At 44.3% G+C, this 15,672-nt stretch overlaps 1 protein-coding gene across 1 annotated transcript in view; it reads left to right on the top strand.

Moving 5' to 3' along the window:
- The first annotated feature begins 1,409 nt into the window (after positions 1–1,409).
- The window catches only part of gfra2b (GDNF family receptor alpha 2b), an 81,700-nt gene continuing 67,437 nt past the window's right edge, over positions 1,410–15,672 (top strand). The window contains exons 1-2 of the mRNA XM_020657607.2: positions 1,410–2,203; positions 8,942–9,241. Coding sequence (XP_020513263.1) covers positions 2,164–2,203; positions 8,942–9,241 — 340 coding nt within the window. The 5' untranslated portion in view covers positions 1,410–2,163. The remainder of the gene's footprint in view (positions 2,204–8,941; positions 9,242–15,672) is intronic.

The raw sequence follows: 15,672 nt of genomic DNA, 5'->3' as shown, positions 1-15,672 counted from the left end.
AAAAAGTGGGAATGTTGAGCTTTACCAAACATCTGTTTATCTTAAGAGATGATTATGGATGTTTGGAATAAAAAAAAAACACTTTGAAAGTATTTATGAAAGTACACCTTATACGACCTCTTTTTACAACAGACTGTATAAAACATGGACGTAGCCTCCACGATGTCACCCTTTGGTTTCTAATGAGGCGCTGTGAACTGAACTATGGTGGTGGCCATATTGGAAATGCTGCGGTAACTTTCAATTAATCTAGAAACAGCAAAGAGGGGACCTGAGGCGGCCACAGCTACACAGCACTCACCTGTCAGTCCATTCAGACACACCCCTAATTATGCAAATGCATGACCAACTCTTAGCCGTAATGTACTCAAGAAGGATGAGTTGAAACATAAACTCATCCCCCCCATAACCCTTAAAGGAGCAATATGTAACTCTGACACCTAGTGTTTAAAATTGGTAGTGCAGTCTAAATTCTAAACATTGTAGAGAGCTGTCTCCCCCCGCCCCCTCCTCTCTAGAGTCGATGCTCACGCAGGTCACCATGTGGTGGACACTGAAGCTTCAGTGTTTATCCAGCTCTGCATCGGTCTGTAAACCTTTCTGTGTTCTAACCTCTCTCCATTTTTCAAAATCATCTCCAATATTGATCCTAGTTTGAGCACGTTTCTGCTCGTGGAGCTTATTAGAAACATGCAGAGGCTTTTTAGGTCGGGTACAATCACTTCTTTCTGAACCACTTCTCTTGCCCGCTTGCATCGCTGCAACACCTGTTGGTTTGACCTGATAACTGCTCTCATATCTGGCAAACCGAGGGGCGTCCAAAAACCGCCTACCTTCTCTGGTCCAAACAAATCCAGAGCATTCAGGACCAGAATCTAAAGTTAGAAGGAGGACATACTGGCTGCTGCATTGTTGTCAGAGAAGCCAGCACTTCAACATAGCATGTTTCCTTAATGTCTGATCATATAGTAAGCTCACTTCATCATTTCACTCACTACACATCTCACTGATTGGCTATTAGGTTGCAGATTAGATGCAACAGGTGTTTAGTAGTTTTTCTGCCCTGGGTTTGTGCTGTCAGGCTGACCTTCATTTAGGTGAAGGTTATTATAGCTCTAAAAGGATGCCTGCAGACATGATTTAGGGTTTCAAAAACAAACATGATTCTGAAGAGATGCTGACGCTGAGAGATGCTGTAAATTTGAAAACACAGATTTTCGAAGAACACCATAACCTTTTTTCCCACCAAAGCTGCGCTCGTGACTGAACTGTTGTGAAAACACGAGCATTTTAAATGAATTTAGACTCGTTCGCTTTGATGCTGCCTCGCGCTGCATCACCCCAGGTCATCATGTTGAGTCCGTGCACGCGCGTTTTGCTTGCTAGACACCTGGTGAGAGAGAGACTCCTCCGACGCTGACACACGCCTTCAGTGTGTATCTAAAAGTGTGTGTTTGTGTGTGTGAGAGAGAGAGAGGAGGGGAGAGAGTGAGAAAGGGGGAAGGAGGAGGTTTCTAGGTTTTCCTCAGTGGTCGCACGCGCTCGGTTTGCTGAAGGAGCCACAAACGGACGCGCGAGAAAGCTGGAGTGGATAAGGAGCGACATTTGAGGGAGACTCGCGTGCCATTACGCACCAGGCTGCTCCGATGTGGAGCTAATCGATCCAACTAACCCTCATCATCATCATTATTGTGATTTATATTCCAATACGTGTTTATGTGAGTGGACAGAAGAGGAGCGCGTCACGGTCATACCGAGCACCGGGGAAAGTTGGAGTACAGCGGGACGAAGCAGCGGGATGTTTAACGCGTGAAAAGCTGCAGGAAAGTGTTTGTTTCTCCGCTCTTGGACCGGATGCTCTGTGGATACTCGGTCACGCGCTGCTGCACCGGAACATGCGGCCGTTACCGGACTCTGTGAGCTCCTCTCGGGTCCAGGATCCCCGCTAACACCGTCTCCTGGGGTTTGTTCGTGCCTTCTCCGTCATGCCGGCGGCAGTTTCACTGGTTTCCAGCGCAGAAAGAGAGATAGGTAGTGAGTGAGAGACACCGAGAGAGCGCGTGAGAGAGAGAGAAAGAGAGAGAGGCACGCGGGAGTGAACCGGACCGGACCGCGCGGGAAACCGTTTTCAGTCTGACTCTGGGGATTACAGCTGCACGCGACATGATCCTGATCACTCTCATCACTTTGGTGTCTCTGCTGGGTAAGTACACCCGCACACACCCGGGAACACACGCGCACACACACACTCACACACACTGACAGGTGAGCGCAGAGGGTCTACGGGCGGACCAGGTGGGCTCTCTGTTCTCATTTAATCATTTTGGCTCCGAGGGGGGTGCTGCAATTCCACCCCCCCCCTCTTCGCCCACATTTCCTTTTCCTTGACCCTCACATCCACCCCCCCCCCCCCCTCTCTCTCTCTCCCCCCGCTTGTGCGTCCGTGTGTGTCCTTTTATCATTCCGGTTAAGGAGCACGAGCCACATTAACCGCACGTTCAGATGCTGCTCCGTGTTGTAAATGAATCTTTCTCGAGTTCCTCCTAAAACCATAAATCCTGCTTTTTTTAATTTGTTCACCTGTTCAATGTAAATTAAAGTGTGTGTGTGTGTGTGTGTGTGTGTGTGTGTGTGTGTGTGTGTGCGCGTGTTTGTGCGTGTGTGTGTGTGTGTGTGTGTGTGTGTGTGTGTGCGTGTGTAACAGAGGTTGTACAGCAGAGGTAGAATTGTCCTCTTCCTAAAATACTCCAATCTTCAGTTTACTGCCATTTAAAAAGAAGCTAAAGCATTAAAAAGTCTCCTGTGACGTCATCATCTACCTGTTGTATTAATTAATCATCATTAGTGACGCTTTTATGTGACATATTAATCACTGAATTGATGATTTCTGAGCCTGATATCAGTTTTTATTTGTGACCTGGAGTTGTATGTGATTGGACCTTTGTGTCTGAACAACATGAAAGGAAAACAGCCACTTATAATTTTATTTATCAACTATTAAATGTTATTTTTACACTTTGAGTAAAATAATAAGTCGTTTGGTCTGTGAAAAATCAGGAGATGGGGAAAAATGTCAAATAAATGACATCATGGAAAGACAATCACTGCAGAGTCATCGACGAGAAAATAAACCAGAAAATATATTTCTTACATTCTTACATTCTTACAGTCACAGACGTATCTTTGAATGAAGCTCTAATGTTAATAAAGTATCTGACAGTTTAAATAATCTGAAACGATTTAATAAAAAATAAAATCAAGTAAGAAATGGATTTATCCCTAAAATCTTCCATTAATAAACGCTAATGACCAAATACAATACATGAAAAAAACAGACGCATCACTGCCCTCTGGTGGAGAAACGACGGAATGACGACATGTTTTCAGTTTTTATTTTCCATTTTCCGCTGATACATAAACCGATAAATCTGCACTACCCTGGAACCTGCTCCAGGTTGCTTTTTAATATCGCAGCTGGTTACCTTGGAACTAATGAAAAATGAAGCTGATGTTGAAGTGTAAAATCCTGCAGTTCCTCGAGTGTCCACTAGAGGCCGGCTGCAGAAGTACAGGAAGTCACATACACACCCATTCTAAAAAGCCTGTTTTTTACAGCAGAGATTAAGAGATTAACTGTTTACAGCCTGGTTCAAAAAAACAAAAAAAAGCTCATGTCTCGATCGACACACACTGTACGGGGGGTGAATGTTTTGATGACTCATCAGTTTTGATTTGATGAAGGATAAGAGTTATTCACAATAAGGCGTGTAGCTGACATGATTGACAGGAGGGCGAGATGTAACAGTTTGTCAGGAGGTTTAAAACCCGCCTCAGCTCCAGCTCTCAGCCTGTCGTTAGGTTGACTGAAAGTTAGTCTGAGACAGCATTTCCAGCATGGAGACCACCATCGATGGGACTCCAGCGCCCCCTGCAGGAACAGATGGGTGACGTCATTTAGGCTTCAAACATTAATAATTAAAGTATAGGTGAATCAGTACCGACGCTTCTGTTCACACCACACAGATCAGAGCCAATCAGACAGGCCCGTCCCCATCAGACAAATGGATTGAAAACAACGAAGAAAAGAACAAGCTTTTATTTTGGTAATGTCCTGTCGCTGCCTTGGTCTTGGTCTTGGTCTTGACTCGGTCTTGATCCCTACATGTCTTGCTCTTGTCTTGGTCTCAGAGAGCCCTGGTCTTGGGTGTGTCTTGGTCTCTGTTAGTGTGGTCTTGACTACAACACTATTAAGAACCCTTATTTTTTTTATTGTTAAGGATCATTATCCTCAGGAGAAACTCATTATGAAAGGAAAAAAGTTCAAATAAAAATAAATTGGCAGATTCTGATATCATCAAAAACCTAGACACAGACGCATGATTATCTTATGTCTTCAATAAAGTCGTATTATTTGATTTTCTTCTGTTGTTTATGACCTGGAATGAGTTAGAAATCATTTCAACATGTGTGTTAAAATGATAAATACTCAATCGTATGTAGATATGCCTGTGAGTTTGTGTCTTTGTATTAATGTGTAAGTGTTACAGAAAAGCAGAAACAGAAGAAGCAGCTTCTTCTAAAGGTCCTTAAATCCCTCTCCATCAGAGGCTGTCATGTTGAGTCTTCAGCTGGGCTGCGGTGCTGTCCATGGTCCTGAAACCTGCTGCCTCCAGAGGGAGCAGCTCTCTTATTCCTCTCTCTGTCCTCAGAGCTCTTATTTTGAAAAGCCTGTCATAAATGAGCCCTTAAAGCTGCTCCAGAATCAGTTTGTGTCATGAGTGGGTTCTGAGGTTAAACATGGTTTAAGTCAGAAACGGAGGACTGATTTGTTGCAACAACATGAGTGTTTACACAATGTGATGGATGTACCAGGTAGCTAACAGTTAGCTTGAGCATCATGTTTGTTTACTCTTACTCTCTTCTGAGAGACTCTGGTTGTTGGTTGAATGAATCGGTTAGTGTGTGGCGTGCTGAGTCAGTCGCCTAGTTGCTCTCCACACACGATAAGAACTGAACTGTTCTTCCGTCAGGATCTGTCGTCATGTGTCGGCTCTCTCACATTTTACAAATCCTTTAAGATTTAAAAAAATCTTTGAGTGTGTGCCAGGCCTTATCGTGACTGCGAGCATCGGGCTCAGGTGATTGGACAGCCACACCTACACAAACCTTCAACAAGAGAAGAGGCCTCCACTCAGTGACAATATGAAGTTCCCATCAGATGAGTGTCTAAGACCATCTTCAGACTCATGATGATGATGATGATGATGATGATGATGATGATGATAACTTCAGTGTCTCTTAATGAGATCTGTTGACATTTAAAGAGAAGAAACGGATTAAATGAAATGTTTCTGTAGCCGACAATTCAAGCTGTTGAATGTTAACTGCAGTGTGTTTAAAAATCACTCGCTCAGACTGGAATACTGAGCAGATTGAACGAGCCGGTCATCATTTGACGCTTCCTGTGACATCATGTGATGGTGTTCATGGTGCAGCTCTGAAGAGGAACCTTTGAGGGAGGAACCTTTGAGTGAGGAACCTTTGAGGAAGGAACCTTTGTGGGAGGAACCTTTGAGGAAGGAACATTCTAGACAGGAACCTTTGAGAGGAACCTTTGAGAGAACTCTGAGGGGGAACGGGTTAGTTTGAGACAAACTGGAGGATGAAAATAACAAAGAGGACGAGGTCAGTGTTGCGGGTTCTGTTTCCATGGTAACAGAGGTCAGGCTTAAATACATAATAAAAATTTTGTCAGGACTGAATTAAATGATTATATAATTTTGCTCAGACTTTGCAGCTAGGATTTATTTTAAAAGGTGTGCCAAAGTTTGCTTAGATTTTAGCAATTTGTTGTGTGTTGTTGTCTAGGCTGAGTTGCATCGTGGGTAATGTAGGCACAAGCTTTTGAGATCATGCAGGGTTGAAAATAAAACACGTTACTGTTAATGATGTTGTGATGAATCTGTGGAGCACTCCTTTAACAAAGTGTGAATTAATGATGCTCTAACATGAACAATACGCGAACATATGCTGTGCTTCCCCTCATGTTAAATATCATGTCTTTTTTGGCCACTTGGGGGCGGCAAAAACACGTTTTAACGCCACGTCTGACATATTATCACCCAATCCAGTCTTTACATATAAAACAGCAGGTGAGCTTGAAGTTAGGTTCTGCTTTGTTGAATAAAGGTTAGACTTTGATTGACCCTTTGTCTGCTCTCTCATTGGTCAGAAGACAACCAATCAGAAAGCAGACGGAGGGGTTTGAGAAACGCCCCAGGAGATCCGCACATTCCTTATCCTTCCCACCAAGTTTTCAGCTGCCTGTTTGGCTCCTATTGGTTGTTTAAAATGTCATCAAACATAATTTGTACAAGATGAGACTAAAAACCTGCGATAACATTACACATTTGATTTTATCATAACGCCAAGGCAAGAAACAGACTGCCTTCAAACAGCTCGGGTTGAGTTTGATGACCACTTTACACCAGATGATGGAGATAATGTCAGAGCACCATAACTCTTAAAAAAATAAAAATAAAGAAGGATTTTATTCCCTCTTTGAACATTTGACTGTGACTTTAAAATCCCCTGAGACGTGGTTTTGTTTAAGCACGAGTCTCATTCTGTCGACAGAAGCTGCTAAAATGATCATCACATCAGGTCTCTGTTAAATCTCCAGAGACACTTTGATAAACTACATCTCCCAGACTTCATCTGTTAGGGTTCGGTCAGACTCGGGGACACTTTCCTCTTGGAGTCAAATTTGTATTTATTTTGAAAACTGTGGGAGAACGGAGTGGCTGATAAATGTTTCTCTCTGTGTCCTTGTTTCCTCTCGATCCCTGCAGGGACGTTTACAGAGTCACAGCGAGAATGTTTAATGGAAAAACACAAGAATCACCTTTCAAGCTTGACTGATGAACGACCGATTCCATGCTTACAGTTTTCAGAAGAATAAAATGAAAACCTCCAGCACGTAAAGATCCACAACTCCTCATCTGTGTGTGTGAAAGTGTCCGACTGTCACGGGGCAGCTTGTTGTTGCAGCTCTGACACGTGTTGTTCCTTAGTGTCTTTAACAATGTTCCCTCACTCCTTGCTCCTAGCTCCTCACTCTTTGCTCGTGGCTCTTCTCTCCTCACTTCACTCCTCATTCCTCTCTCCTTGTCCTAGCTCCTAGGTTCTTGCTCGTGGCTCTTCACTCCTCACTCCTCACTCCTCACTCCTCACTCCTCACTCCTCATTCCTCATTCCTCACTCCTCACTCCTAGCTCCTAGCGCTTCACCCCTTATACCTCACTCCTAACTCCTAATTTCTCATTCCTCACTCCTCGATCCTCGCTCCTAGCTCCTAGCTCCTAGCTCCTAGCTCCTAGCTCCTAGCTCCTAGCTCCTAGCTCTTCACTCCTCGCTCCTCTATCCTTGTTCCTCACTCCTCACTCTTCATTCCTCAGTCAAATCAGAAGTAGCTCCTTATGTCGAGGAGAGAGGAGGGAGATCTGATGAGCGAGGATAACGGAGAGCAGCCATCATAGTGAAGTTGTTTTTACTGACAGACACGCCCCCTTATTGGATATCACTTAGTGATTGGACACTGCAGCGGATCGGACTCCATTAAAGAGTCACAGCATGTTCAGAGTTTAACAACGGAGACAAAATGGACCTGGCGTGAACTGAAATATTCAGAGTTCAGCAGTTCATGAAGGAGCCCAAAGTCCTCTGTCATCACAGCTTCATTTCTGCGTGTAACGACTCCTTCCTGTATTCATCAAACAGGAAGTTCTCCAACAGAGTTCAAGGAAAAATTCACAAAGGATGTTTCCTCGCCGGCGGGAGTATTTTTATTGAATAGTTTTCTTCCAAGAGTTTTTCAAAGAACTGCGGAGAGAAAGACCCAACGCCTGAAAACAATAAAACGCCATGCGATGGTTCAGGCAGTCGAGATCCTGCAGGACTCAGATGAAGATAAAATCTCTGGTTTCCATTTATTGATTACTGCCGCAGCTCTCGATGAAGTGATCAGAGGAGATGTTTTTATTTGATGAATAATTCTGTCACACAGCCGAGGCTCAGCGTGTCCTCTCAGGTCTTTTTTGATTGTTTCTAAAACATGGATGACATGTTGAATGATAAACACACGGGTTAGAGCTCTTAGGAGCTCACACCGCCTCACTCCATATGTGGCTAGTTAGCAGCTACTTTTAGCCTCAGGGTGTTTGTGAAAGCGACCCCTGATCGCTGACTGACAGGTCCATCGTCAGATTTGAAACCTGCCGTATCAGCGAGTCCTTTTGAACGTGTCCTCGTGTCTGAGCGGCTCCACCGTCCTGATGAGAGAAGAGTCGACAAAAACCTTCAAACGTTTCTCTGAGTCTCCGTCAGTGTTTGCTGTTCACTCGGAGAGTGTTGCCCCGAGTTTCACCTCGCAGGCTATTAAATATGGAGCCATAGGCGTGCATGGAGAAGAGCTATATCTGCAAAATACAAAATGGAAATCAATGTAGAAACATAAAAAGGAATGCATTGAAAATGAAAATCCAAGAGGTTCTGTAAATGTTGTTTTAGTGCATGTTTGTTTTTACAGTAAACTGTAAACTTCACATCATCGGAGGGTTCAGATCAGAACGCTCCAGCACAGTTGTAGTATCAAGATGAACTTTTTTAACGTCATCAGACAGACACGTTTCACCTTGTGCAGGGGCGGGGCCTTCATCAGGGTCATCCATGGGGACGACGATGACCCTGATGAAGGCCCCGCCGCTGGATAAGCCGAAACGTGTCGGCCTATCAAAGTTTCTAAAGTTGATTTTCATTCTATCAATACAATACTTTTATTGTTCTTTATGCTTGTATATCAAAGTAAGGTGCTATATGAATAAAGTTATTATTAAATAGACACAATGAGCCTCATTAGCATCTCCTCTCTCTCTCTCTCCAGATGTGTGCGTCTGCGACTCAGAGCTGGGCTCCCCCGGCTGGAGGGAACCTCTGGACTGCGTCCGAGCGTCTGAGCTGTGTAACCAGAACAGCCAGTGCAGCTCCCGGTACCGGATCATGCGCCAGTGCCTCTCGGGAGGGGACAAGGAGCGCAGCGCCATGCTGGCCTCCAAGGAGTGCCAGGGGGCGCTGGAGGTGCTGCAGGACTCTCCGCTGTACGACTGTCGCTGCAAGAGGGGCATGAAGAAGGAGCTGCAGTGTCTGCAGAACTACTGGAGCATCCACATGGGTCTGACCGAGGGTAAGAGGCTCACACACGGCTCGCTGCACAGATAATTAAACCTCCTGCTGCTCGTTGATGCTGCGTCAGTGATGAGCTGAGAGCTGGCCGAGAACACAGAGCGACTTTTACAGAGATATTCATATGTTCAGAGCTCGGGGAGGCTCTTCATCGATTGTTGTGTTGGTGCCACTTTGAGTTCTGCCTCGAGTGTCAACAAGGGGCAAAGCAGCTGAGAACAGAAGGAATGTGAAGCTGTTGGTTTAACTTTCACTCTAAGTTTCTCAACCTCAGTGTGTTTCCATGCTTTGGAGATTTTTTTAAAAAGTGGAGCCAACGCTGAAGTTACCATCTTTACCACGGGCAATATGTCTGAAGCGTCAGGTCTCACGTCTTGAAACTTCAACTCAGATCGTAGACACTATAAGAAAATGGACCCCGTGTCTGAGAACAACTCTAACTTATGTCCAACAGGGGGCGATCTTTTAGGTCCAAAAATCAGTTTGATTATGTAGATGTTGATGATGAAAAGGTCTCAATCTGTATTTTGAAGTCTTCTTCATCACAGCATGATGCTCTTTAAGGTCCCATTTAGAGTCAAAGACACCAGAGTGGAAGGGGGGATTAGGGGCGGAGCTACATGGGATTCACAAGACGCTACATAGGAGAGCTGAAAATGTTTGAACAGTGATTTTTGATTCGATTTTTGCTCAGTATCTCAGTTGGTGTGGATTCAGCATTTTAGTTCCCCCCCCTCAGTACAGATCTCAGCTGTCTAGAGCACAATAAACCTGAAGCTCACAGCCAATCGTGTGTGCGTGAGTTGCTCTGTTGGTAATGGTAATGGTAATGCTTTTGGAAGCAGTGATCAAAATGTGTGGTTATAAAACACACGATATGTCTGCTGCATCTACTGTTCTCCTTTTGTAAACACAAGTCAGACCGTGTAACAGGAGGGTGCTGATGAATGGCTGACATGACACGCTAAACAGCATTTTGAGCTATTTGTTGTTGTTGTTGTTGTTGTTGTTGTTGTTTTAATGTGCTGTGGGACTTTTAATAGAACAAACATCAGAGGAACATTCCCACACTGCAGAGCTGCAGAGTCGCCCCAGACACCTGCTAACGGCTCCGGTTTGTTCAGGTCCCACTGCTGGTCCTGCACTCTGTTCACACACGCACACACACACACGCACGCACACGCGCACACACGCACACACACACACACACACGCACACACACACACACACACACACATACACACACACACACACACACACACACACACACACACGGCTTGTTGGCTGGCCTAGTTTGGGTCTGAGCAGTGGCAGAGCTCATTAAGAGCCGCTCTCTTTGTTCTTCATTCCACTGAGGATGTCTCTGCAGCGCCAAAGCTCCTGTATCACACACAGACACACACACACACACACACACATACACACACACACACACACACACACACACACACACACACTATACACACACACACACACACACTATACACACACACACTTGGTGGCCACACACAGGATATACATTTAAGCCAGACAAAGTCGTGCAAACTTACAAAAACACATTCTCTCAGATATGTGACATTCAGTGTCACCAGCAACTCAAGGACGCAGAGCACCGTGCGTTCATGTGTCTTACAACTGTGGTTGTTTTGTGCACACAGGACTGTGGTGCGTTCATGTGTCTCAGGACTGTGGTGCATTTGTGTGTCTCATGACTGTGGTGCATTTATGGGTCTCAGGGCTATGGTGCTTTCGTGTGTCTTGGCACCTTTTGAAGTTTGGTCTTAGGACTGTGGTGCGTTTGCATTTCTCAGTGATTCAGTTAGTTTGTGTGTTTCGGTGATGCGGTGCGTTTGTGTCTTTTAGATGAGTTGTTATGAAACATTTAAATCAGCTTATCTCCAGTGTTGTGTCTCATTAAGTGTGTAACAGCGTGTGTGTGTGTGTGTGTGTGTGTGTGTGTGTGTGTGTGTGTGTGTGTGTGTTGGGTGTGTGCATGTGTGCAGACCTCCTGTTGTGAGCTCACTACATTATGAATTTTGTTTTCCTCCTCCTTGTTTTTTTAAAATCAAATATTGGAGTCCTGCCGGCTCGCAGGTGGATTAACAATTTAACAGAAGACAATACGATGAAAATGACTTCAATAAAAACAAAGAGTGTTTTTAATATTTCATATTTCTCAGGTTAAGTACCCACAAGGTGTTCATGGACTCAGTGTGTGGTCAGACTCAGTGTGTGGTCAGGGTATTGTTGTTTTGGCTATGGAGCTGATTGACCAATCAGCTGTTAATGGTTCTTAACATGTGACTAAATAAAGTTCTGATTTGACCTGTTGTAAAAAGTGGAGCTCAGACGTACCAAGCAGAAACCTCCTGCAGAAACCGATGCTGAAGTGTAAAATCCTCAAGTGTCCACTAGAGGCTGGCCGCAGAAGCACAGGAAGTCATATACACACCCATTCTAAAAAGCCTGTTTTTACAGTAGAGATTAACATGTTTATTTCCCGCTCAGACACGGAGCAAGGATGAGGTGGGTACAGTTCATGATCAGTAGGCGGTAAAACTACGGGGAATATCCTACTTTGTGAAAAGAGCGCCGGTCGCCGGTGACATCATCTGCGCCTTTCTGAGCAGTTGAAAGATTTTCAGGACAAAGCGCTCAGAGTGACCTCCACTCATTAAAAACAGTTTTGAAAAAGACGCTGGTGCTCAGAAAATAAACTCTAGGTGGACACTTAGGGAACTTGCATTTTTGGACCTATCATGTTGTCTTTATTTATTTAGCTTCTTGATGAAGGCATGATGAGAATGTTTGATGCAAACCTAATTGAGTTGAAGCATCGACTCTTCTTGATGAAGGCATGATGAGAATGTTTGATGCAAACCTAATTGAGTTGAAGCATCGATTGAAACAGCGGCGGCGGCTAACTAAGATGTCTTTTATGAATGCTGCATTTTCCTCAAACCTGATCATTTAGAGTCAGTCAGATCTAAAAACGTTTCTCTCCTGGAGAGTTCTGGAAATACCAGCATGAGGCTGCAGCAACGCTTGTAAGGACGGTAAATAAAATATTTCAAACCCTTTTCCCAGAGCACTTTAGTGGGCAGAACTTCAAGGGCGCAGGTAAATGGGTTGAGGATGGATGCAGCCTTGAGTCGTGAGTCTTTGCACATCAAACAACTGATTCAAACAGCAATCTGTTCAGATGTGTGTGTGCTCGCTAAGTGCAGCAGTTTGAGCACAAAGACGCTGAGAAATTATCTTTATTTCTCTGAGGACGCTCGCTCTGCAGCATTGTTAATTACAGTTAAAATGAGTTTATATACGTCTGATGGAAATTGTGTTCTTGCACATTTAATTTCCGGCTCTATTTTCTCTTTCATGTGACAACGAACAAAAGGAGTTTCTCCCTCCTGCGCCTCTTCTCTGCCGTCTCTCATTCATGCATGAATATTTAACACGGCAGAAGAGGATTTGTTGGCTTTTCAGCTTAAAACTTATAATAGAATCCAGAGAAGAAGAACAGGTAAGAGGAAATAAGTCCAAAGTTTTCTTTGCATCCAAGGTTAGGCAGTTTGGATTTAAAGGAGGGATTAACATTTTGGGAAGGACACAGCTATGGTCAGATCATCTGAAGCGGAGTTTAGTAGAGGCACACTGGTTTCTTTAACATGGTTGTATGAAATGTAAACAAACAGAGAGGAACGACCGAAGCAGACAGAAGAACAAAAAACATGCAGAGCATTAAAGATGTGAAGCACACGGCACAAAGACGTCTGTTTGAAGAAGTGATGTTAAAAGACGATTATGATTGGCTGAGTCTGAGCTCCTTACAGCAGGAGCATCCCGGGCTGCAGCGGAGCCGGGTCCCCCGTACTCTCAAACCTGATTTAAATCTCAGACACAGAACAGCTCGGAGGCCGCCCAAGGATCTCAGGAAGGAACCGGAAACATCCGGAAACAAAGCGAGAGTGAGGCAAGAAGGGGAGTAATGTGTTCTCTTGTCCTGGTTTAATTTAAAAGTCGAGCAGCTGCATTTTTTTCTCTCCCTAGTTTGGAGGATTCGTGGTTAAGAGTTAAAGAGGAAGAAAAAGTCAAAATCTTTGGGGGGAAGTCGGATGAATTGTTGACTCTCCTGAAAATGTTAACATAGTTTTAGGTAATAAGAAGAAGCTAAGGACGCATGTTAAATTCATGGATTCTGTCAGTGTCATTGTGTAACTGGAAGTAGTTCATTCATATTATGTTGGAAACAACCCCAGGATTCAGCTTGTAAATATGAAATAAGGAAAGCAAAGATTTAGTGCTGCTCAGAGGTCCAGTGAACATCAGGACCATGTAGCTGTCTCTGTCTCCTGATGTTCCTAGGTGACTAATTTCCCCGTCGGTTGAACGGAAATCTGAACTAAATTATATGAAGCCTGACACAGTCTGCAAACGTTTTCTTGATCAAAATACGACCAAACTACTCTGCTCCACTATATATAGGTCTGCAGAACTGCCTGTGGTCTAGTGGTTCGTGTGCGTCCATGAGGCTGTAGTCCTCCAAGCGGGCGGTCTGGGTTTGAATCTGATCTGTGGCTCGTTTCCCGTATGTCATTCCCCCATCTCTCTCTCTCCCTGATTTCTGACTCCCCTGTCCTTTCTCTCCAATAAAGGCACAAAAAGCTAAAACAATCTTTAAGAGAACTTTATTTTGAATTGAAAAGAAATTGGTCTAAGGATAGAGCCCTGAGGAACTCCACATGTTATCAGGGCTTAAGAAGACACACTGTTCAGTTATAAACACAGAAAAACAAAAAGCACTAATTAATTTCTCATTATGCCTCATTAGCCTGAAACGTGTCCTCAAATGAAAATGTCACAGAAATTGAGCTATAAATACAAACCTGCACAATAAGCATCTGTTCAATTTAAAGTCTACGTCAGTAGATGTTGGAGTGTTGCGGCTAACATGAACGCCAAATATTCAGTACAAGATTCATGTTGACACAGTCATTTCTCAATAATGTTTGATAAATATTTCAAATATATTCAGCAAAATACGTTCAATTAAAAACCACCTGATGACTTATGAATATAATGAAGTAAATAAAGGACATCCTCATGCCGGCTTCAGTTTCACGGTGTTACGACCCGGTTTCTTTCCCTCTCTGGATTCTGGGGTCTCCCTCCTCCCTCTGCCTGCTGCACACCTCAGAGCTATCCGCGCTCAGGGAGGAGGATGAGGAGGAGGATTTAGAGGAGCCAGGTAGGACAGACTCCTAACATGTTGAGCAGTGTGTGTGTGTGTGTGTGTGTGTGTGTGTGTGTGTGTGTGTGTGTGTGTGTGTGTGTGTGTGTGTGTGCAGCTTATGTTTGCATTACTGTTCTTCTAAAATAAGAGAGAGAGGGAGAGGGAATAAAAGAGAGGTAAAGAAGTAAAGACACTGTGAGTTCTCCTGCTTTTTAAAGAACGGACAAAAACCCACATAACCTCCTGAAGAGAAGCTGTCGGTTCTCCGGGGGGAACGAACAACAGTTCCTTTAACAGTGTATGTATCTGACTACCACAGCCCAAGACACACACACACACACACACACACAAACACACACACACACACACACACACACACACACACACACTCTGCAGCTTGTGCTGAGGATCTTCTGTTCTCCATTTTGTGTTAATATCCTTTCCCCAATTATTTTTCCAAGGTGTGTCCAGATTGCTCGTTTTTTTTTTTTAGTTCGGGCTGGAGACCCCAGGTAGTCCTGTTTCCTGACTCTTTATTTTCTTTAGGTCAGTCTTGTTTTCTTTGGCAGTTTTTAGGGGGGCGTGCGGAGAGCAACGGGCCATTGCAAGGTTGGCTCGGCAACCGGCCCATCTTTTGTTCTCCTTGGCCGAGGTCTCCAGCTCCTTTGGTTTCCTTTGGTTTCTTATCTGTCTTTGATTAATTTGGGCTGTAACACACAGCATGCCATAAAGCGTTTATTTATTCATTGATCTGTGACTCCAGTCTACATGCACAAAAAAGTAAAGTGTGTTTTTTTGAAAAAGACTTCTGTGTCATGTTGTGGTAAAACAAGAAATGGGACCAAATTAAAGATGATTAAACATTTTAATCAAACAAAAAGACCAAAAGGCTGAAACAAAAGCTTTCTTCAAAGAGTCCAAATTTAAAACAAAGTCCAACATAAACCGAGGAAAAGCCGCCAGACGGGTCACGTACATGAGCCAAGAACCAGAGAAGGAACCTGGGAGCCGGAGGAACAGGTGAAGGCAGGATGTCAGGCGCGGGACCAGGAGCATGAATCAGCCAGACTGCAGACGTTGGAACAGTGAGAGGTGTTGGCCAGACCTCCCAGGGGGAACCAGGAGTCGGCTGGACTGCTGAGGGAGAACCAGACATCCACAAGATTGGACTGCTGAGCAAGAACCAGGAGTTGGCTTGA

Source organism: Labrus bergylta, chromosome 17, assembly GCF_963930695.1.
Source record: "Labrus bergylta chromosome 17, fLabBer1.1, whole genome shotgun sequence".
Taxonomy (NCBI): domain Eukaryota; kingdom Metazoa; phylum Chordata; class Actinopteri; order Labriformes; family Labridae; genus Labrus; species Labrus bergylta.
This window is presented reverse-complemented; position numbering and strand designations above follow the sequence as displayed.